Genomic DNA, 24,820 nt, shown 5'->3' with positions numbered 1-24,820 from the left:
GCTGAGACTCATCTTTTACATACATGGGACTGGCTGTCCTATCAAGGACTGATTTCTAGAAAAAGGTGGGATGCACTGGATCCATCAGCCAGCTGGCAAAGATGCTTTTGTCCTGACCAACACAGCAAGGCATCAGTAATCCAGGAAGTTTCTGGAGCGCTGTTGCGGTAACTTCTTAACAAGGGTGACTGAGTACCTAACAAGTGCACCAGCAGGGCCTCATACTTAGAAACAAGGGAAAAAGAGACTGAGATGGGAAGGTCAGGGGCAGCCTCTGCTGCAGTGACCATGAGAGGCAGATCCTGTGAAGAAAGAGCAAGGCAAAAAGCAGATTACAAAATCAGAATTCTGGAGAGCAGATTTTGGCCTACCAAGGAGAATCCCAGGCAGAAGAGTGCACAGGAGAGAAGGCAGATTTTTCAAGGATGAAAGCTTGCTCATGCTAAACTCAAGACTGGCCCAAAGCAAAGTGCAGAAGTTGGGCAAAAGTAACAGCACAAGACTTTCCCTCAGATCACTTTTGGGAACAGTGAAATGGGTTGTTGCCAGGCTTCTGGGCCCTGGCTGATGGGTGTTAAGAGGGCTGGCTAATGACATAGTATGGCCTCTCTTGGCAGTTTTTGAAAGGTTGAGGTGATTGGGGATATTCCTAACGTCTAGAAAAGGGCAAATATCCCTTCCATTCTAAGGGGATAAAGAAGGGTAATTCAGGGACCTACAAAGCTGGTCAGCCTCACCCTGATCCCTGCAAAGATTGGATGAAGATGACTGGGAACAGTCAGCATGGATTTATGAAGAAATATGCTTGAGCAGCCTCACAGCCTTTTATGGTGAGATGACTTCTTCAGTGGATGAGGAGAGCTGTGGACACACTGTTTATTGTGGCTTTAACAAAGCTTCTGACAGCTTTGTTCTTGTAGCAGCCTTCTCTTACCACAGCCTCACTGCTCCTACTTCCCTAGTCTGTCAAAGTTAGAGCAGAGATGGACTGAAATCTGACTGAACTGCTGCACCCAAAGGTGATCAGCAGTAAAAAGTCCAGTTGAAGGTCAATCAGTATCTGTGTACTCCAGGGACTGGCACAGGGGAATGCATTGCTTAACATCTTCATAATGACCTAGATAACAGAATATAGTCCACCCTCAGCAAGTTTGCAGAGGATGCTCAGCTGGGAGGAGAACACCAGATGGGTGTACTCTCATTCAGAGGGACCCTGGTCAGGGTAGAGCAACAGGCCACGATGTACCTCAGCAAATCCAACAGAGGGAAATGCCAACCCTCCAGCTGCAGAGGTCTAACACTTATCATCACTACAGGCTGGGGGCTGATCACCTGGAGAGCAACTCTGTGGTGAAGGACACTGGGTTCTGGTGAACACCAAGCTGATCATGAGGCACCAATGTGCATTTGCAGCTCAGAAGGCCAACAGCCTCCTGGGCTGCATTAGGAAAAGCACTGCCAGCAGGTCGAGGGAGGGGATCCTTCTCTACTCATGCATATGGAGTGCTGGGCTCAGTTCTGGGCTCCCGCATACAAGACAGGCATAGACAACACTGGAGAAAGGCCAGTGAAGCACAGTAAAATTAATCACGGGACTGGAGCACCTTTCATACAAGGAGGAGGGGCTGAGAGATCTAGGACTGTGTAGCCTAGAGAGGAGAAGGCTTGGGAAGATCTTATCCATGTGTCTAAACACCTGATGGGAAAAAATAAAGGGAACAGAAACTGATTTCTCACTGGTGTCCAATGACAGAACAAGAGGCAATGGGCACAAAATAGAATACAAGAAATGTTGTTTTAACATAAAATAAGGAAACTTTCTTACAATAACAGCATTCAAACACTGGCCCAGAGAATACATTGAGTCTCCATCTCCTCAGAGACATTTAAAACCCAATTGGACATGACCTTGAAATGACGCAGCTCTGTGTATGGATCTGCGAAGGCCCCTTCCAAATGGAATGATTCTGTTATTATATTTGGTAGAAAACAAGTAAAGACTTGATAATTTGATTCTTAGATACAGAACAACCATTCTATGAATAGATTTAATCTATTTATTAAGGTGCTGCAGAATGCATCACATACATTTATAGCTGGTTCATTTGATGCAGGTGGTCAAGAAAGTAAATTGAACATACGAAGGCAGATCCTAAATATTTATGCTAATAGCTGAATAAACATTAAGGAAAAATTACAGATCTGGAGCTAATTCTGGAATGTGTTCAGTATAGTTTGTAAAAGAAGTTGAACCTAAGTCCACTCACCAAGTCTAAGCTGTGCTAACAAGCTAACACACAATCATTTTGGATTTATGTGAAGTACAAAAAAAACCCATTTTAGAAGTCACTGGGTAACTTGGTTGAGTGCCACAATCGTGTTTGTTCAACTGGACATGCCTTCTCTACAGCTCAAGTTGAACCAAGAGATAAAGAATGACACTTCCAGCAAAAAGAACTCACAGGAATATACCATATTAAATAAGTAATATCTTTGTCCTATGTGCTAACTCCTCTACTTAAAAAACCAAACCCCATCATATTGGCATAAATAAGTGGTATATTTAAATTTCATTTTAAAAAGCTTCATTTAAAGAGTATTGACTTGATTAAAAGCTAAAAAAAAGTCCCATGGAAATGCCAGGGGTTTTCTTTAACCCAGCAAAGTCTTGCATATTTCTAAGGTAATGAAAACCACATCCAGTCATCAGAAAACTGACCTCCTAAATCTCGCTGTTAGTAATCAGAAAATCCTTATGACTTACTGAACCAGTTAGCAATCAATTTATCATTTAATAATTTATATCTCCATAAAAACCTAATCTCTCAGCATGTCTCTCTGCCATTTCCTTCCCTCTTTAATCACCGATGAAGCATGAACCTCTTGCCTTCACAGGCAAGTTTCTTGTTATGCACCCAGATGACTGGGTCAGCATCAGTGAACACTGCAGATCAATGTGCTAGCTGTGCCATGTAAGTGAAAGTCATCTTTCACACACTAATCTCAACAATTAATGGCAATAAAACCTAACTTCAAAACTGACAACCAAGATCAATCTTATGGGCAGATCAGTTCTCACAGATGAGCCAGCTAAGAAGTATCCCTTAAGCTGCTTAATTCTACATCACTATTTTATACTCTTAAGGAATCTTACATTTGCTGTTACTTTCTGTACATAAGTCCATAGAGAAATTGCCTGTAGCAATGGTGACTACCAAAAATTAAGGACTAGAGTGGTAGTAAGAAGGAGAGATTTGCTATCTGCCTACAAAGGGACAATGGCATTAACCTCTGGTTATTCTAACAGTGAGCAGCACACCACTGAAGTCCTACAGACAGTAGCCTGATTGCAATACCAGCACTCTGTGTGGTTTACAAAGACACTTAAAAGAGACCCTGCATACAGTTTAAGGAAGTCACACCAAACATCAGTGCTTGAACTGAGGGGGAAGAACCTTCTGTTTCCATTTAAATAGAAAAGCAAAACCTTCATGGTCACATACCTCATTGCAACATTGCTGCCATCAATAACTATTGGCCTCAGGTTGTCTCCATCCTCTGTCACATCCTCCTGCAGTGGAGACTCTGACCTCTGAGACTCTATGGAAGATGCTTCACGCATTACACTAGTGTTAGCATTAGTTACAGTCTGATCAGTCTCAGTTTTATTCCCAAGTTTGACAAGTTCTCCCAAAATATCATTTATTAAAGCATCAGTACCAAGTTTATTTAGTACAAGTTGAACCTGCTCTTCAGAGTAACCCAACTTAAGTGCAAACTCCAGTTTGGTTTGATATTCTTTCACCACATCAGGAGGCTTTTTGACTTCCTTAGGTACTATCTGAGCCTCTTCTATCCTAAAGTCTTGCAAGATCTCATTTCTTTTTAGTATATGAGGCTCTAAGCAAGGAGATCGGCACAGCTGTCGATGAGTCTTAGGCAATAAATGTGACTCCGATGCAGATTTATTCAGTCTCTCTGAATCATTATCAGAATTTGTGCTTTCTTCGGAGTCACAGCTGGAGCTTCCAGAAGTCTCTTCAGATGTCTCCTTTTCTCTGTCTTCTTTCCTAGAATTAACCTTATCCATTGTTGGCTTCTCCGCCATCGACCAAGGTACAATTGCATTTATTTGTGTGCCAGTGCTCCCCACATAAAGGTGGCCTAAGTCATGCCCCAGATGATCCTTCAAGCCCATGAAGCTGCTGCATGCACTTGACTCCACTTTGCTGTTTTTCTTGTATTCCTGAATATAAAGTGTTCCGTATTCCTAAAGAGAAAACAAAAATGTTGCAACTGGTTACATGCATTACTTGTTTTCTATTTTCTTGCTGCTTCCTCAAAACTGCATTTATTCTCTTGCAGCTGAGAAATAGAACTTCTTTCTTTTTTTAAACATGGAAGGCTTTTTGTGGAAAAAACTTTCTAAGGAATATCTCTACTAAGAGGATAAATAACTAACCACCTGTCATCTGAATGTATCAAATGTTTTACATATACATTTCTAGAAATGGATTTATGAAAGAATATGAAACCAAAGACTCCAAGTTTACCTACTGTTATGTAGAGACAGGAGTAAAGTAACTATTTAAAAATAATGAGATATTTCTTCTAGCATAAGACTATGTTGTAACAACAACAACAACAAAGTGACTATAAAATACTCTAGAAAAGGTTTTCAAACTAAATACCTTACAGTATGTTGAACAGAAAGAAATTATAATAGTGCAAGATTCTCTGGCTTATTAGTAACAGAAAGCATGATTAAATACAAACTTATTGGCCCTGAAAGACACTATCAAGCTCAACTGAATATACTCAAAGTATTTCTGAATTCCCTTATAAAGTGATAATTAAGTCAAGAAAGACTAACTGCTCTCAACAGTGTTGTACTACTAACACATACAGCATTTAGGGACGTGGATTGATCTAATGGCCAATAAAGCCAATGGAAGTCTTTGCACTAATTCCAACAGACCATTCATCAAGCCAACAAGGCAACAAAGCCAAAAGCTGGTTTCAGCTCCTGCATTAGATTTTTGCAAGCCTTTAGATAAATCAAAACTATGCATGTATAAATATGAGTCGTTTAGGAAGAATGGAAGAAAGAAGTTGCAATTTTCTGGACTTCATATACTCGCCATATCAGATTTTCTTGAGGAATTTTGCATAGTCATAGTTATACAGAGGTTAGTTACCCATTTTATAACAAACATTACTTCAACAACCTACATTTAAAGGCAGATTGTTACCTCTTTCCCTTACTTTGTTCTTTGAAACAGCAATCTTTGCTAACTGCTTCAATAAAGAAAATGAAACATAAATTATTTCTCATAAATAAAAATGGACCATATGGACCAATTGTACTGCAAGGTTACCATGAAAAAGAAGAATTTAAATTAAGGAAAGACTATGAAACAAAGAGTTCTTTCACACTTCCATCTTGTAAGACAGAATATAAAGCAAGATATAGAGACAAAGGACTTCACTTGAACTTAAAATTTCTGTCAGCAAATACATTAACTCTCCCATCCCCTTACAGGTGAGAATTTAAGACTGGCGTGGTATTTTTAATATACAGTGTACTTTCCTCTTCTTGCAATAAAGATTTGAGAGTGTGCACCAGAGCAATTAATCCAGGTTTAAGATTAGAGAGAATCAAACAAACAGTCCAATCCATGGCTCAGTAAAAGTAGATTCTATAGGCAGGGAGCACCAAGACATCACCATTGTGGTAGAGCATTCTGGGCCACAAAAATCTTACTTAACCTGAACATTTCTAGTTAACATAAAGAGATCATATCTATCATCAGTGCTTTCATCTCCAACATCTCAATCACAGCAAGGTCGATAAGGAAGAAAACAGTTTTATTTAGATCTTATCTTGTTAGAAGGCAGTAGGGCTGTAATTCTCAGGCAGTGTATTAATGAATATTGCCTTCTCTTAATGTAAAGGATTTCTAGCAACCCGGAGATAAAAGACAACAAGAATTTAGGAAATGGACCTTTTCACACGGTGATTTATTAACTAAGATAATACACTTGATAGCACAGAGGTAGTAAGAAATCACAATATTCCAATAAAAAGATACAGTTAAAAAACCAACACTGGGGCCTTCACAGGACTGACACACACACCCCACACACAAAAATTAAAACAAATCGCAAACAAGCAGCCCCTATTGGAAGCCAGGCTGCCTAGCAACCAGCCTCTAGTTGCTAGGATGCGCTCCTTTAACATACCATCATGAATACTAGCACAGCCAAAGAATAATTTGGTATGAACAAAAGCCCATGAAAGAGAGCGGGACTTAAGTGTGTCTGGTTTCCCCTCGGAGAACAATGCAGCTGCCAAACCAATCTGGAAGCCCCGACATCATTGTTCCACCAACCCCACAATCTGCTCTGACTCGAGGAAGTCTAGTTAATGGGCAATACTTTTAAGCTGGACTGAAAAGTTGAGCTGGCTCATGTACCGCTGCTGCAGAATACAGGGAGATAATGGGTCACTGCCTAAATCCGTGTACTGTGAAATGTCATTTTAGTATTGAACTAAAACTGAAGGGAGGGTTTTTTTAGAAGGGGGGGAAGAAGAGTTTGCATATTAACAGCATCAAATACCAAAAGCCTGAAGTGCATAGATTAGAAAGAGGATTTTTTTTTTTTTTTTAGTGTTAGTTAAAATAATACTTAAGTCATTCTCCAATCACTTCTTTCTTGAAGTTTAAGTGCTTTACAGCAACTACAATCATAACACCCTCCAGTGCAATTCAAAGAAGTCACTAGCATATGAATGTGTCTGAAGATCAGGCATTATACGAAACATACTTTAGATGATTTGCACATCAACTGCATATGAAAAATGACCGTAGCCTGAGCTTGGTCCATTGTTAGGAATATATACATAATCAGCCTCACATCTATGTGCTTTAATTTTCCTGTCAATCTCCATCATTCTTCAATATATAATTGCTTATTTTCCAAAGAACTCTACTGTTTTTCAGAAACTATTTAAAGAACAGAATAATAGAAGGAGCTTTAACATCTCCCACAGATAATATATAGTCATTATACTATCGCTTTAAAAGCATAGTTAAAATTGTACTGTAAATTCAAAGCTAAATATTTCTTAAATAGTTTTGTATAAGCAGTACACTTTTCCTGGCATTTGGCCTAAAATCTGCATGCAAACTGGACTTATTTACAGAAAAATTTTTACAGTGCCTGGAAACTTTGTATATCGTATTTGTTGTCAGTAGCACGTCTTAGAAACATTACACTTGGAGCTCCCATCATGATGTCCTTTATGAGATTCACTGACTAGAACCATGAAAATCAGATGTCACTATTGAATGCTGCTGATTATTTTGTCTTGGTTTGGTTAGTGAAGAGCAACATGCCAGGCAGTCAATTTGAATGAATTTGTATTCCAAATAAACACTAGTGTACCTATATACAGGACAACGGAGCTCATGAAAACCAGAAAAGATCACATTTATCTAAGGAGCAACAGCAGCTAAGAATTCTTTATTCACAAGGAGCTTTTATTACACACATATGGTTTTAAAGTATGCTGACTGATACAACTCAAAATAGCTAAGAAAAGCATCTACTATGAATTGATTTAAATGAAAGATAAACAAACAAAAATCATCCCAAAAATAACAGTCATGAAAGTCTTTCCTTTTTTGTTATGCTCACCACAGCTCAGTAAAACAATTTGTATTTATGAAACAGTTAATCAAACGGGTAACTCCCAATTTAGACATACCTATGATAACATAAGTTTTAAACTGTAGCCCATTTGAAATGACAGTATCTGACACTGTGTTCACTGTTGAAGGCTTAAAGTACTGCACATACATTTATCAGGTATAAATATAGCAATCCACATGAGCACTTCATTGTAGAAGTATAATATTTTATCATTTCTTAGAAGTTGTCACTATTTTCCACTAACCATTAGCAACAATCAGCCCATCAGTTCATCTCCACACAAAACAGAAATATTTCTCAAAGGGACGTGGACTAGTAGATCACCTAATCTTTTACTGTGTATTCAGAATACTTTCCACTTACAGTTGAGCATAAAAAGTCATTTTATGCAAATTTAGTTCACAGAGGAAAATAACAGCGTAAAGTAGTGTCACGTGGCACAGTATAACAGAAAATGTGTATTTGCAAAAGACCATCAACAAGTTTCTGAAGATACAGTCTACAAGGAAAGAGTTCAACATGTTTTCACACAGGTGGACTTTTTCTAAGTCTCCTGAACACAAAATGTAAAATATTGAAATAATTTTGTTGAAACACTGCTTGTCACAAACAGAAGTGCAGAGTTGATCAGAAAAGAGAAAAAAAGAACGTATCTGTTATCCAAATGATAAACATACTGCAACAATGCAAATAAAATAATGAATATGTAATAAATACCTACTGCTGTAGTTTCTATGTATTTAATTACCATTGTATTTGAGCGAGTGCTGTTGTCTGCATCATTCTATCCAACAAAGGAGGGATGTCCCATTGAACAGATTGGTTAATGCTCTGGGGCAACAGATGTCTACTGGAACTGCAGGAGACCAGCAACTGGTGGCCTGCCCATCTTCTGAAAACTTTCAATAGACTCATGCATATGTTCACACAATAGGGCATGTGGTAGAAATGCAAACCTCTTTTTAACCCTTTTATATGCTCTCTTTCCCTCTCAACTGATATATGAAGGTCTTTGTTTTGGACTTTTTTTTTTTACAGGATCCTTGGAACATAAGCTCATGTGTGAGCACACAGTGTTTGTTTTTCAGCCTAACATCTGAACTCAAAATATAAAACAAAACAGATTAGAAACTTTATAAAAACAGCCGGACTAGATCTGACATACTGATAACTGGTTTTAAAAACTTAAAACCTTTGACTGTATCTGAGAGCACTCTCATGCTCAATCTTACATGTCAGTCTCTTCAGATAGCCTATAATGGAGCTCTTCCTACTTCCACAAACATGGCAAATTTCACCCACAGTGTGGTATAATGAAAAAGGCGCCTAATTCTGGTTTTCTTTCTAAGAGCTTTTTCTACTACTCACAATTTAAATCACAGCTTATTTGCAAAAAAGGGTAAATGCCTTTAACTTAGAAGTTGAAACCTCTCCTTCTCCCCAATGGACTAGAGAATTCATTCTGTTGATGGCTACTCCTACCATTTTCAAATTCTGGGAAATGCACCATTACTGATGCTTTCAAAAGTTCCTTAACAGAATGCAGTGTGACAATGCTCTTTAATATACCTAATCTTAGTGCATAACTGTTTGTCTATCCCTCTTTTTCCAAGAGACACCCAAAGTGTGCAAATCTCAGCCGACACACAGGCTAGCTTGTTGTCCAAAAGCAAATTGATAAGGCTGCAATGCCAGAAGGGTGAACCGTCCCGCTTGTGCAGAGAGAAGCCCCCATACTCACGTTGGCTGGAAAACACACAGACATTGGTTTCTCTTAGCTGCTCCAGAAGCAACTCCTTAACACGATTTCAGCTGCAGACTTCAGGCAAGCAAGCAGAACAATGAATGGACGAACAGATGGACCCGCGATGTCTTTGCTTAACCTACTACTGAGCGGCCGCGGAGCCAATCACGGCCGGCAGAGCTCACAATTAGTTGGCTGGGCAGATGCAAGGCAACCTCCCCATCCTGCATCAGGTTCCGAGGTTTCTAAGATAAGCAAGTTGATGTCATTCTCAGGGTCTGCCCCGGGCAGCATGTGTATTAACGAGGGGTGTGCAGCAACAATAGGCCATACAAAAGAGACTAGCAGGCAGCTGCTGTATGAGAGCCAGAGTCATTAGGGAGCAGGCTGCCAACAAGAAACACCTGGCTTGGGCAGACTTCAGCTTCTCCTCATTGTTTCTAATTCATGAAACAAAGAAAAGAATTATTTTTTAAGTAGTAAAAATTGTGAGTTTCTATTAAAATATATCAGTCTGAAGGAATATAACTCCTTTTATTATGAAAACAAAATGTTCTTTGTCAGGAAAAATATTAAAGAAAAATAAATCTATCAGGAGCTATTGTAGTCCCCTTTTCTTGTTAACAAAATTAATCATAGTGGTATAAAGCACAAGGAGGTACGAAAGGAGCCCACACTAAACACTGAAATGCATTCAGAAACTGCTTTCTGAATTTTCTGACCCTTTTCTACATTAGTCAATAATTGCAACAAACTTGCATTTGCACACAACTGTAAGAGTACTTGTGGGTAATTTCAATGGAGTGGGTGAAAGCCTTTAAACTAAAACCACATAATATTAATATATGGAATAATGGATATTTTTAAGCAGTTGAAACATTAGAGCACTTGACAGAAAGGAACTACAAACCACTCTTTTGTTCTGGACTCCCTTACATTTGTTTGCAACACAACTGCTTTCCTCTTTTATTTTTTCACAGATCTGTTCTAGATGCCAAGATCTTTCCATCTCTTCTCGATGACAGAATATTTCAAGAGAAGTCTGGAGCTAGGCTATAGCCAACTCTTTATTGTTTTTATTTTCAACTGAAGCAATCCACAGAAGCAACACAAACTCCAGTCCACATCTCCCTCACTGCCCAACATTTCCATTGCCCAGCACAAACATTTAGCAACATAATTGTAGCAAGGTTTGATGCTTGATAAAAAAAGGTAGTGCACTGTGGACTTTCAAATAAGAATTTGCCACTGCTGATAACTTCAGCTGAAGACAGGTCAACACACAGAAGGAAGAGATTCTGCATTTGCAAATGTTCATCTAAATGATTACTAGAAAAGCATATTTACTGAACTTCAGCATCATTACATGACTAAAAGCAATAATGAGAACCACAGAGGCAGCTGTCCTCCTCTGCTTATGAGGACAGGCAAACTGCTGGGAAATATCTACTGTGATTTAACAGAAGGGAAGAATGAGACTAGGTTTGTTAGAACTGTTTCAAGTAACTTTCCAAGCTCTATGTGAAATTAAAACAATTCAACACAGTAAATGAAATTACATAGTGTCATGCTATTACACTGATGCGCTTATCAGGTGCCCAGATATTAAACTTCAAAGAAGAAACCCCAACTATAGTTTCTCCACACTGTCCATTAAACACTCCTAAAAACAACTACTAACACCACAATTTTGGAGCTTTTAAGTCGGAGACAGGAGGAGACTCCACACTAATTTCTGCCACTGTGAACACAAAGACTGAGAGAAAGCTACCCACGAGCACAGTGGGACGCCTGATCCCCAGCACTGGATTAAGCCTCTTTGCAAACAGCGAATAAAAGCAGTGATCTGAAAAAGCTAATCAGTCCCTGCTGTGGTATTTAGATTACCTCAGTTGATGGTATTGGATAATGTTAAGCATATTAAAACTTCTGTAGGCAAAATTTGAAGCCAGTCCAGTTCACCTATGTCCAAGAACTGCACTTAAATGCAAACAGGATCACTTGGCTAGTCATTTGTTATCTCCCTGATCAGAGCCAGGCATTTCTTCTGCAATACAGAGATGCATGCTTTGCAGAGACACATATGATACCCTTTATATACATCTATAACAGAGAACTCTCTGGCAGAGAAGTGCTGTACTTGTGGCTCTACAACCACAACTACTGCAAGTGTATTACCCAGCTTAGAAAACTGCCTTAAAAACAATGCTGTAAGACATTCACTTGCACAGACCTGCCCCTCTACGTCTTTTACAGTAGCAATAAGAATACCCCCCTGTTTCATGTGCCCCCAAAATCTCCACACACCAAATGCATGTCTTCAGGGAATCAGGGATAAACTTTAGTAGCAGATTAAAGTTCACACAAACACCATTCTGCAGCACTATGACCAAAATGAGAATGGATGCAATCTGAAGACTTACATTATATTGTTAAATTTACAAAAGATATTCTAGTAAGCTAGAGTTGGGTGAATTAGGAAGACTTTTTCTAATTCTATTGTGTGCACATCATCAGTTACTTAAACCAGATGCCTCTTCTGGAAGCATCTTCTCAGCTCTTCCCTAAAAGAAGTTCGGTTGTTGAAGGTTTACAAGGCATCAGATCATCCTATTAAATCATGCTTGTGATGACAGAAAAGCATTCATACTAAAGCTTATCAAGTACATGAGGCTTCCTTGTGGGAATGATGAGCTCACCTGCGGCTGTGCCATCACATCTGTGAAAGGCAGATGTGCCTAACAGCATCACCAGAAAGTACAAAGCAAGCACAAGGCACACAGCACAAAGGGACAAAGCAAGTTCCACTTTTTGTGCTAAAACCTCCAAATCCAATAATGAGTTCAACAGCTTCCTATTATGATACTCAAAATACAAAGAGGTAGTAAATTAAATCCAGACACAGCAAATGTAACAGCTCCTTCAAAGTTCTGGTCTTGCAAGATGAGTAAGCTATAAAAACCTGTATTTGCGGCTGCTAGGTATGGGACATTTTGTACAGTGCTCATCAGGTCCTTAGTGCCACTCGATTAAACAGCAGGCCAGCACAAAATCCTGAATTGCTTGGAGGTGATGGGCTTGGAGTCTCTGTGGTGGAAGGAGATTTCAGAATGGCACAGCAGAAGGGGATGGGATGCTATAGAGAGACACAGACCAGGCTGTCTCTTGGTTTGGGTGAGGGGTGGGAAGGAGAGCATCCCCTTTATCCTCCCCCCCACTGCCCAGTGTGGTGTGAAAAGTACACATGGAAGGGCCAGAGAGACCAAAGGAGGGAGAGCTGGAGCAGCTGGGAAATTTAGACAGCGGAGGCTGAATATATTAGGGAAGCAATACTATAAAGCAGAAAAAACCCTCTAAAAACCCTCCAAAAAAGCTGCTAGCTCCAGCCAAAACTTGTTGTTTCAAACACATTCAAAGCAAAGACTTATTTAAAGAGAAATTATTTTATGTAAGCATACAAAATGGTCATTATGTCATTCTGTAACTCCAGTGGTATTATTGCAGTAATTAGAAAGACAATTTGTCCCATTAACATGTTTAATTATCTTTTATTTTACAACTTTGTGCTAAGCCTCCTGTAATAAATTATGTTGTTTGCAAGAACACACTGCAGAAGTTAAATCAATCATGTACCACTGCATTTATGAAGTAGAAATTAAGGTTATAGGCTACAGACAAAACTCAGCCCAAAAAAAGGTGAAAAACTTATTTTTAATGTTGGACTTGGGAGCTGCAAGGGAGATGCTTATTTTTAAAATTACAAGGTGGCAATGCAAAAAAAAATTCCTTTCAAGTTATACGAAGAGATAGACTATCTTAAATAGAACACTTGGAAGAAGATCACCTAGTTTTGAGGAGTGGTAAGTGGTGCTCTAAACTGGATCTACTCACAGTCAAAACCAGACAAAAAAGCACCACTCTACAGCCATACAAAGGACTGAATTAAATGACCCGTAAAGAATGCCTAGAATTCAAAAAAAGAACTGATATTATGATAAAGATGAGTAATGTTTTGCCTAGAGAATGACTAACCTTTCAAAATCACCATATTTTAAAATAAGCTTCGACCGTATTTTCAAATGCAGTGCAATTGCTCTGCAGAAAAATATGCACTTTCAAATGCATTAACACAAAGTGTTGAAGAGTTCTTTCACTCTTTGAAAAAAGACTCATCTCTCTTTAGTTATCCTGAAAATTAAAAAAGCAGAGATGCATTTTCCAGCAGGGCATCATCTTAAAGAAGGCCAGAATGTCTACAGTTTCTGGTATAATCCCATTAGATCATTGGTATATTGGCTGCATGCAAGACCTGAGTAAACCACTGCAACATTTATCAGGATGTCCTCTGAGGTGTTGAAGAGAAGTACAAAACCCCAAGTGTTATCATACATAGCAATTACTTTTTTTGCTAACCACGGGTGAAACAGATCCAGTCTTCATTTTTCTGTTGGCAGACAAAGGCAGTGACCATGAGTTGTTCATCACAACATAACAAAGCACCAGCCTGCAGCTGCACAGTGTGCCTACGTAAGGAGCCCAAGAGGCTTGAGCCACACCAGCCAGCTACACAGAAAGCATAAAGCAGCATTCTGTGATGCCAAAAAGCACTGGCATCACCCTCACTACCACACTGAGATGTAGCACCTGAAATGAAATACATTTTCTGAAGCATATTTTAATTTTAAAATTAAATAGTTTCGATGATGTGACAAAAAACCCCTCCACTGTTTACCTAGGAGGATGATGATTTCCTCAGTACTGTTACTTACAGATATTCACTGTAGGCATGGATTCCTAAGATGCGCTCCTTTCACAGCGTCACAGAATCCCTGAGGTTGGAAGAGACCTCTATAGGACATCAGGTCCAACTCCCCTGCTCCAGCAGGGCTACCAAGAGCCAGGTGCTGTCCCCAGACAGCATCTGAACACCTCCAAGAATGGACACTCCACAACCTCCCTGGGCAGCTGCCAGTGCTTGGTCATCCTCACGGAAAAAGTGCATTTCCTAATGTTCAGAAGGAATAGTCTGTGCCCACTGCTTCTGGTCCTGTCCATGGGCACCACTGAAAAGAGGCTGGCTCTGTTTGCTTTGCACACATCCTTCAGGTATTTATATGCATTGATAAGAAACCCACAAGTCTCTTCTCCAGGCAGAACAGTCCCAGCTCTCTCAGCCTTCCCTCCTAGAGGAAATGCTCCACTCCCTTCATCATCTTTCTGGCCCTTCATTAGACTTGCTCCATAACTCCTTGTCTCTCTTCTGCTGGAGGGCTCAGATTTATCTCACCAGTGCCAAGCAGAGGGGAAGGATCACCTCCCCTGGCCTGCTACACAACCCCTGCTCATACAACCAGGCTGCCTCCAGCACAATGACATACAGCAGGCTCAAGGATTTCCCATCTTTAAGTGGATGCTCCAATCCAAACGTGGTTAAACTCCAGCACAAACATACAAGCCACTGTAACCACACCTGCACAAGCACACCAGAGCATGCACACAGAGGGACAATCCCAGAAGTCTTGTTTCCAAGGATAGTAAGTCACATGGCCAGAAATTCTTGGGGGGGTTTTTGGGAATAGACACAAAGCTCTGCTGGAAAGTATTCAGGGGTTTGCAAGCCAGAAAGCACTGAAACCCCTTTCTACACACTAAGGTGGCTGTTGGACAACTGCTCTCATCAACACCATCTCATAAAGTCTGAAATGCACTGTCTATTTCTGCAACAAATGGGGGAACAGTGCTCACTTAAAGATTGCAACTGCTTTTTTATTTTTTAGTTTTATTATTTACGAATTGAAGGAGACACAAAGCTACAAAGTATTCAAGGGAAAAAAAGTTTCCACCAGTACATACATGTCAGATTTGATCTCCTCCCACCTCCAGAAAGAGTCACGTTGTCTGGATGCTTTCTGAGCAGGAAAATTTGAACTGTCTAATTAACTTTCCCTGTGACAATACTGGGTGGCCAGACAATGCCTACAACTGTACAAAGTGTATACCATCATGCTTAGCAAAGTACTTTTATTCAAATTTGTTCTGTCAGAAGAAAATCCTCTTACAAAACTAACATGGTTATGTGAAAAAAAGTATTCTCTTCATTTAAATACACTTAGCTAGTCAACTTAATATCTTTTATCTCTGCCACAGACTATTGTTAAGAATTTGAAAGGTTTGTCAGAGGAAAAAGAGGCTTCTCAAACTGTCTAGAGACATGGCCAGGTTGCGTTTCAGGCCATGTTGCTGGCAATGGAGCCCCATAATCTCCAGGGTTCCTGGACACAGTTCAAGGTGTTGGTTGGACTCTGTGTCGCCCTAAATGGCTTCACAGTGTTATGCTTATTTGAGACACAATTCCTATGCCTGTACCACACGGCTGCAGTTGTCTTTTTGGCCTGGAGCCTTCTGCAAGAGAGCTGCCAGCAGCGGATTTTCTGCACGACTTTCAGCTTTGCCATTTATTCTCTACTGGGATGAAAGAGTCAAAGAACATGTTAAGGTTCAATGTTTTACCCAGATTTAGTAAGCTAAGAATCAGAGAAGACGGAGATGATCATGCGGTTTGTAAAGACACACTTGGCACATAGCTGTTTCTTATTTTCTGAGGAAGCTTTTAACAGACTTCACAAGTGGCAACAATAGCCACATCTTACAAAAAGTGGGTTACTGTAGCTGCAAATCAAAGTTCCAAATGAACTTGGATTCTTGGAATGAAAGAAAAGAGCTGCACAGAGGTCTATCTTATTACCTGTCATTTAAGTATAGCTTTTCTTCAGATTTACTGTATTCCTGAACTCAGGAAAGACCATCAGAAAGTCTCCACACTGAGCTACATACAGGCTTTGAAATCCTAGTATCTTACACGTTAATAAAACAGCTTGCTCATGTTTAATAACCTAATACATCAGAAAGAGACAAACTGTGTCTGTGACTTCACATAATTTTTCCAGCTATTTGTAGTCTCAGAGTCATCCTGGGCTCAGAAGTTTGCAGCTTTTAAAGTAGTAATTAATACTGCTGACCAAATTTTCTTGTATTTGGTTGAAAAGCCAGCTAGATTTTAGACCTGTGAATTCATGCACACATTTCTTTAATTAGGCTAACATTTTGAGCCCTTCTGAGCCCCCAGTGCTCATACTTTGTTTTTCCAAGTCCTTGTCATGAAGTTAGATCTGATAAAGACATGCAAATGGGAATACTTTATTCAGAACTGGTGATGCTTTAACATTTAGTATTAAATAATTTAGTTTGGAAGGAACCTCTGGAGGTCAACTAGTCCAACAAACCCCCACTTAATACAGGATCAGCTGCAGTAGGTTGCTCTGTGTCTTTTCCTTTTGAGCATTTCCAAGGCTGGAGACTCCACAACTTCCCCAAACACCTGCCCCAGTGTGTAAGTATTCTCATGGCAACATTTTTCTTCCTCTTCAGCCAGAATTTCTCACTATACCTTGCCAACCGTGGCCTCTTGTCCTTTTGTTGCATGCCTCCACACAGAGTACTCTGTCTTCTCCAAACAAGTTACAGAGCTGGAGATGGCAACAAGATGCCCTTTTGTCTTTTCTTAAATCAGGCTGAACAAACTCAGCTCTCTCAGTGTCTCTCCTTATTACACAATGTACTCCAGCCCCCAGTTGACCTGGTTGCCACCCACTAGACTGGTCCCTGTAAGGCAATGTTTTCTCTTGCCCTTTAGAGATCAAAACTGGGCTCAATGCTCCAAATACAACCTCACCAATGCCAAAAAGGTTAATGATCACTACACTTAGCCCAATGGTGATCCTCTTGCTAATATGCCCTATTTAGCCTTATTATCTATTTCTGCAACATCATCTTACACTCATCAAGGGACGAGGCTTTACGGTCCACAAAAGGATCTCATGTCAGCAGATTAACTAAACCCTATTTACAATGCCCACTGGAGGTGTCTGTTTTCAGTCTGTCCACTACAAACATTTTCTCATCAGAGATCTCACAGGCATAATGATAAGTGCATTCAAGCTGCAGATGAACAATTCAAACTGCTCACAGAAGTAGCAATAAAGATCAACTTTAACATGATAATGCTTATTTCACACTAATGAGTTTGCTTATCTGAGGTGTCTCTTGCAACATATGTATTTATCAGAACCAAACTGATTTGTAAAATACTAATGTCCAAAATTCATCAAGGCATTACATGTGAATTATAGTCCTACCACAGCCTTCTAAAACTTGGAGTGGCCAGTTTTATGAACAAATCAGATGGCAGACTACCACCAAATACTGTACAAAACCTTAGGGAGAGACCAGGCACTCTACCAACACCATTAAAACTTATCAAAGAACAATTATTCTCACTCCTGAAAAAAACTGGCTGCATAATTTCACAATGCAAACACACACAAAATCTCAGTGAGATCTGTAGTTTAGCTTCTTCTAAATGATGAGGCAAGGGTGGTTTACCAAGTTTCACTTATACTACACAAAACTCATGACTTTGAATGAGTCCTGGCAGTAAGGTCAAGCTCCAGGAAGTGAGCACTACTTAAGAGCCACACAGACTTGCTAGAACCAGATGAAAATCCCATCAATGTATGCATGATACCAGGTGTTATTTTCTTCCACAGAACAGCTACAGTAAAAAGCTATGAAAAGAGAAGTGAACAAGTGGCTGGGGAAACAGTAGCTGAAGCAGAAGACTCTGATTTTAATCTTTCACCAGAAAGCATGGGCTGTACATGCTCAACAACTTCAAGAAACCCAGACTGTAATCCCAACAGTGACAGTTCCAGTAACTCTAATGAGTCCAACTCCCAGCTCGGCAAGGATGGCAAAAGCCTAGCTGGCAACGCAGCAAGAACGGCAGTACAAACCCCAGAAGCAGCTGCTACAGAGACTTGTGAACCCAGCTGCACAGCCCTGGGCACTTGCACATCACAGTCCTTCCCTAGCCAGAACAAACCATTTCCAGAGGTGTATCTGGCATTACAAATAGCATGTATTAGAATTATTGCTGAAGCAAAAATTATCTGAGGTTTCCAAAGCAGTTGAATGTTTTAAGGCGGAAAAGCCTTAGGGGATGTTGCTGCAAGCTATGAGGCTCTAAGGCTCTCCACTAAGATAAAGCTGAGATCTCCATGCGAATGTTTATGGCACTTCTTATAACAGAACTGTCCCTCATCAATAATGAAGCCATGTATCGAATCTCATCAATTCAAATATTAGCTTTACAGATAACAAAGGATTGAAGAGACCTGTTGAGACTCAAGGCACCAACTATAATGGTAACTATGAGAGCAGAGAGATGAAGAATGAGATACCAGCTACTTATGTTAACAGTTTAAAGAACAAAAGTAGACTTGGAAAGTAGCTTCTGCCAAAAGACAGGCAATCTGTCCCTTTTCCAGACAATCTCTGCCAAACCACCAAATTTAATTAATCCTAAGATAAAAGGTCTAAGTCATAGCAACACTGAAATTTTCAGTTCATCACAAAACTTCAAAGTTTCATGGGACTGATTCATTGATTTCACAACTTAGCACGTTACTTTTTACAGCTCATAGGAGAGCATGGCTCACACAAATGGTCATTTAGGAATTATCATGTGAGTTTCTGTCAAGCAGTAAAGGGCTCAAGGATTTCACTCTTTAAGATGCTCCCTAGACTCTGAACTTTACCTACGCACAGCAAGGAAAATGCTTTTCAGGTATTTGCAATAACCTGTGTCACATTTACTGAACACCTCCAGCTTCTCTGATTCTCCAATCTCTGGCACTCCTCTGCAACTTTCAACCTCCTCCCAAGACATTCCTTTCATACCAAAAGAAGCTACTCTATTTCTTCCATTGGGAGGATTAATAACATCCATTAAACTTTTCTGCACTCCCATCCATTGAATGACTTGCCCCTCCCTCCTCTCTACCCACTCTTTTCTCAAAATACCAACCTCTCATAAAGTAAAATCCCCTCCTTCTTAACAAAGCTTTAGTTTCCTCATTATCCACCCTGAAGAAAACTGTAATTTTAAGCAAGAATACATTTTAAATACTTTGTATAATACTGCAGAAATTTTATGCAAAGAACACCTTTATCCTGAAAGAATTTAGAACCAAATCACTTTGGTCTAAAACAGAGATATTGGGAGCTACATTTATGAGCACACAGAAGGTTTCTACATTTAAAGGACAGCAGAACCTGAGATGGTCTAGCATTCTATTCTGTATCCATCTACATGTGTACACACACACATGCACATATAAATATATAAATAGACACCCACACTCTCAGGGAGGAGGATGATGTATGTCAAATTTTAAAGTGTTACACTGGTATAATAAATCAAGCAAATATTACCTTTAAATGGTCAGCTCATCAGGAGAGGTAGTCTGGTGCTCACTATGACATAAGCCTGGAAGAATGATGAATCTCACAGTTGCAGAGGGTGAGCTATGTTACTCCTCAGGGGAAACTTTGAAAACAACTCGTCTGGACCTTTTGAGTTGGGAGAGTAGAGGTGCCAGTCTTAAACTTGAGGTACACTCTCAAAGCATTCTCATTTTGCAGCTATAACTCAAGAAAGAATGGAGCTTGAGTTTACCAAAGCCCTAAAATAATTCTTTAATGGGCAGTGCAACACTCTAGCAGAATGTGAAAAGTCAGTGTCAAATGTTAAGCCCAGCACTCCATGCTAAGGAAAACACAATTTGGATTTTTGGCAGTGCAAGCTAAGCTTTTTACATAAGACATGTGATCTAACCTGAAGTAATCAATCCTGATAGGTAAAAGAGAAATGCCTGGTTCATCTAAGCAGAAATCCCTAAGGTTATGAAAACCTCTGTCAATTTCTACTCACTACTAAACAACTCGGTAAGGAACATGCTTTTTGACAGAGCCTCAAGCTGTTATACAAAAACATTTAAAGATGAAGAACTTTTCAATGAAAAGTCCCTTCTAGCTCTGGAGATCTGCCTATTCCACAGGATACACAGAGGAAAAAATACAGTGAGAAAAAAAAATTAAAAATAAAAGAAGGATGAAGAAAAAGGAGTGGGGGAGAGGGGAAGAAGAGAGAGTGAAATGCTTCATAACTCTACCAGGAAAGCAATTATGAGCAGATTACAATTGATTTTCTATCCATTTTCTAACTGAAAATAACTACAGTTTGAGGCCAGGAAGTAAGAAAAATGATTCTTATTACACCATCTCACCTCTGTTTTTTTTATAGTTTACTTTTAACATATAATTTAGCAATTAAAATGAAGTGTCAATTCTTTCAAGCATAAAAATCTGGGCTTGTTCAATTAATGGGTTTCTTGATTCAAACATATGGTAGAAGTAGTACATTTATTGTAAATATTTAGCAAGCTTGGAGACACGAGGCACTTCACACACAACTATATATAAGAGATATAAAGCATCACTGCAACTTCAGTCCGAGGACAGAAATGGCTCAGCCTCTTCATAGAAACAACTCACTGCAGTTTTTGTACAACATCTGTTTCTTACAGTAGCTCAGACAGTTTTCAGTACCCCAAGTGAAAAAGCAAGGTGCAATCACCTCGATCACTAATAAGGCCGCTGGCTAGCTCCCATGGCAACAAACACTATGGAAATGACTGAATGATGAAATGTCTCTTGAATAACTTAGAAAAACTCTTATCTATGGCTACCTAGCTACATGTGAGACATTGCTTCAGAGAACAGCAAAAGCAGCAGAATAATATTTACAGAAGAGGAAAAGCAGAAGTTTTACATCACACGTTTTCTACTCTTCCTCCAAGTTACTATAAATCTCTCTCCTCATTATTTACTACTGTTACTCCCTCTGAAGCATTTAAGTTTTTAAGAATTATTTAAAATAGAGATTATGAAGAGATTGATCATTGGATGCTGAGGCTACCAAAATCCAGATTATGTTCTGTTTTAATTAAAAAATAAATAAAGGACAATTGGGGGGGGGGGAAATAACAGACTCTTTAGTTCCGGGCAGAAATTTTTTAGTAACTGGCTTAAGATAGAAGTTAGAGAGATGATGCAGAAAATACTGAACAAGATTTTATGACTCCTGTAATGAAAGAAGTCAAACTAAATCATACATCTCTTTTCTACCAAATGGAGTTGCTTAGCTGTAGCCATTTCTAAGTACAACAAAAACTGACCTGAGCCAAATAAGTTCCTCATTTTACTTCACACTGACTTTGAACTGCTTTTTCTCCAGCTTGCTTAAAGAGTGCTTTCAACTGCATGTAGCATGTGTAAGACCTCACAAAATAAAATTTTGTAAGGTTTTTGATTTACCTATGTAAAACTGAGCAGTAAATATCCAGTCAACAGGTTTCACCAAATATCTAACTGCATCTCCAATATTTTCAAGTCTCACCAACTGCAAGCCTAGTTTTCCTCAAAAGTATCCACAGCTCTGGAACACCAACAGTGTTTTTAAAGGTTGGTACAACCCAGAGAAGCAGGCAGTGAAATCACTGCAGCAGTGTTGTTCAGCACAGCAGTCAGCATGAAATGCACAATCTGCACAGATGAGTCAAGTCTGGATAATCCCTTCATGCTCTGTCAGGTTGAGAGTATGAGGTTTGTTTTTAAATTGCATACCTTCAATAAACTCCACTTCTCTGCATTCACATTTTAAGACAATATTTTTCAATGCGTGTTTTGATTTGCAGATGTGTAAAAATACTGTTAGTGGAGTTCTGTCTATCAGGATCTTATAAATAATAACTGCCTTTTAAAAAGGACTGCAGATGGTAATGGTGATTGCAGCTCCCCTGGGTGACTGCTGCCCAGAAGTCTGGCGTAGTAATAAAGGTGTAATAACCATGGTAAGATTTGCAGAGAGATGAAATACTTGGAATTGGTTCAACTGCACCAATCAGGAAAAAACAAAAAGTAAGTTTTCAAATTTTCAAGAGTAAGTGGTCTAATTAATAAAGAAGAGGGAGGAGGGACAGAGAAAATATAAAATTTTCCCCCTAATTCCCTAAAATTGTTGCATATGTGTTTTACACTGATATAACAATTTCTCTTTAAAATGCCAGCATGCTTGAGTTCAGATTCATTAATGACAGATTACACCCTGTTGAAGTGTAGTATCACCCTGGAGCACTACCAGTTAAAAAATTCAGTTCACTAAGATATATTTAATATAATCCTTGAAGAAGTCTTATTGTCAGCTCACTGGCCTGCTATATAGGCAAATGCTACATAGTAAGGAGACAGTGGAAGAGGAAGTACCCTGCCAGTTTGAAAACCCAGACATACTTCAATGGTTTATTTTCCTTCCAGATCAAAAGACCGTGCTACTGCTATCTTAAGTATGTTGTTAATTGCATAACCCTAAGAGCTGCAACTATGAGTTATGTCTCTGCTTTGCAAACACGGATCAAGAGGACAAGACACAGTAAACACGACATTTCAATACATCTGTTGTTCAAGAAATGTAGCCTGCCGTTCAGCGGGATGCACTTACTTAACCCAACTTTTGGCAACACCATCGCTTATTTCGCCCTGTCAGATGCACCAAGCCAGAGCCAGGTCCGGCTGCAGAAGGAGCGGCACAAGCGCAGCCCGGCGGAGTTTCCTCCCCCGGGGCATTATAAAACAGCGTCACCGCTCCACAAATACAACCCTACACGCCCGGCGCTACTCAGACATGCCTGCAGAATTACGTCCCAAACACACAGGTGACTGAAAATTAATTCTTACGAGAAATTACTGCTTAGAAGCCACAGCCAGATCTGAGAATGGTGAAACCAACAGATATTGCGGTTCGGTTAGAGAAAGCCAAATTATGCAGCCTGTCCTCTCACACAAAGCGGAGGAAATAAATCTACACCCTCCTCACAGAATTATTAAAAACAAAACAGCCACAAAAACAACCTCAAAAGTTAGAAGCAGGGGAACGGCAGGGTAGGTAGAGTACCTGAAACAAGTTTAAAATTCCTTGTCAGGCTCCCGGTGCGGGCGGGTACGCGTGTCCCCGGGCCGGCCGCAGCTCCGGCACGGCCGCGGGCGGGGCCAGCCCGGCGCTGCCAAGGGGGCACGGCCGCCCCGGCCAGCGGCTCCTGCCGGGATCGGCAGCGAACAGGTCGGGGAAAACTTTCCGGAGGGACGGGGCCTGCCGAGGCGAGGGGCGACCCCGCCGGCCCCTCGGGGCAGAGGGCTGGGGCTGTCTCCTCCCTCACCGGGAAACGCCGCCGCGCCGCGGCCTCCGCCGCCCGGGCGACCTCCACCGGGACGACCTCGGGGAGGCGCCGGGGGCAGGGCCGGCGCGTGTGTCAACACGGGGCCGCGACGCCCGGCCCCGGCAATGGGCGGCGCCGGGGCGGGAGCGCGGCAGCCTCGGCCCGGCGCTCCCCGCCGCCATCACCGGGCCCGCCCGGTGCCGCCGAGCCCCGCGGCCCGGCAGCCACCCACCCACCTGCGGCCCGCCGGCAGCCGCCGCTGCGGGCGGGAGGAGCGGCGGCAAGGTCGCCTTCACCTCACCCGCCGCGGCGCCGCCGCCCGCATCCCCCGGGGCCCCGGCGGGCCGCCTCTCGCCAGCCACGGCCGGGGCGGACGGACGGGGGGCACCCGGTGCCGGAGCGCCGCGAAACCCGGCGGGGGAACCGCCCGGGCCGGCCTCGGTGGGTGAGAGACGCGGCTCACCCCCCGCGCCGTGGGTTCCCGCCGGGAATTGCCAAGGTTGCCGCGGTGCCCCCCTCCCCAAACGCCGCTACGTTACCGGCTGGGGCCAGCGGGGAGGGCCCGGGCGGCGCGGCCTGGGCAGCTGGTCCTCCGGCCCCGCAAAGGTCCTGCCGCCATCGGAGAAAACCTCCCGGTGCTCACGGGCGCTCGCTGTGCAAGTGTCCCTGTGCCCCACCGCCCCGGCTGTGCAGGTGGAGAGAGGGCGGTCGGAAAGCTTTCCGCCAAGGATCACGAACTCCCTTTTTGACAGAGCTGGTAGAGACCTTAATTTCCGTCCCGTGTTCTAATTACGAGATGTTTCCTCCCACCCCGCAGTTACTTTTATGCAGTTGAAGTAATCTACCTCTCACCATCCCACCCAGCCTTCTGTGCTTCTGCCGAGGCGGCTGAGCGCCAGGAGCTGCTTAGAAGATATGAATGAAAGTCTGGTGTTGTGATTACGGCTTGTAGCTGATGGAGCATATCGTATACAAGATAAGACATACAGCCATTGCTACTCACAGGCTGCAAATGTGTCTGTGTGTGTGTGTATATATATATATATATATATTTATATGTATATATATATAATTGTTACCCACTGCTGTTCTACTATTGGAATTTATAAAAACCTCCTCTGGTACCCACCAAAAAATGGGCTAATTTTAAAAAAATTTACATCCGATTTACACAAATTCTACACAG

General features: G+C 41.1%; 1 protein-coding gene across 5 annotated transcripts in view; it reads right to left on the bottom strand.

Annotated features, from left to right (window-relative positions):
* Positions 1-24,617, bottom strand: part of ZC3H12C (zinc finger CCCH-type containing 12C) — a 38,820-nt gene extending 14,203 nt beyond the window's left edge. Inside the window, exons 1-2 of one of the 5 annotated variants that reach the window (XM_074535200.1) lie at positions 24,480-24,617; positions 3,504-4,270 (exon numbers count right to left, since the gene is read on the bottom strand). In XM_074535200.1, coding sequence (XP_074391301.1) covers positions 3,504-4,198 — 695 coding nt within the window. In that variant the 5' untranslated portion in view covers positions 4,199-4,270; positions 24,480-24,617. Of the gene's footprint in view, positions 1-3,503; positions 4,271-9,457; positions 12,777-19,792; positions 20,535-23,372; positions 23,515-24,173; positions 24,328-24,479 lie in introns of those variants that run through there. The other 4 variants (XM_026790711.2, XM_026790710.2, XM_074535201.1 and 1 more) reach the window with 4 other exon arrangements.
* Positions 24,618-24,820: the final 203 nt, after the last annotated feature.

Source organism: Zonotrichia albicollis, chromosome 2 (genome assembly GCF_047830755.1).
Source record: "Zonotrichia albicollis isolate bZonAlb1 chromosome 2, bZonAlb1.hap1, whole genome shotgun sequence".
Lineage (NCBI taxonomy): Eukaryota > Metazoa > Chordata > Aves > Passeriformes > Passerellidae > Zonotrichia > Zonotrichia albicollis.
Note: the sequence above shows the minus strand (reverse complement) of the source record. Positions and strands in the feature narration are given on the sequence as shown.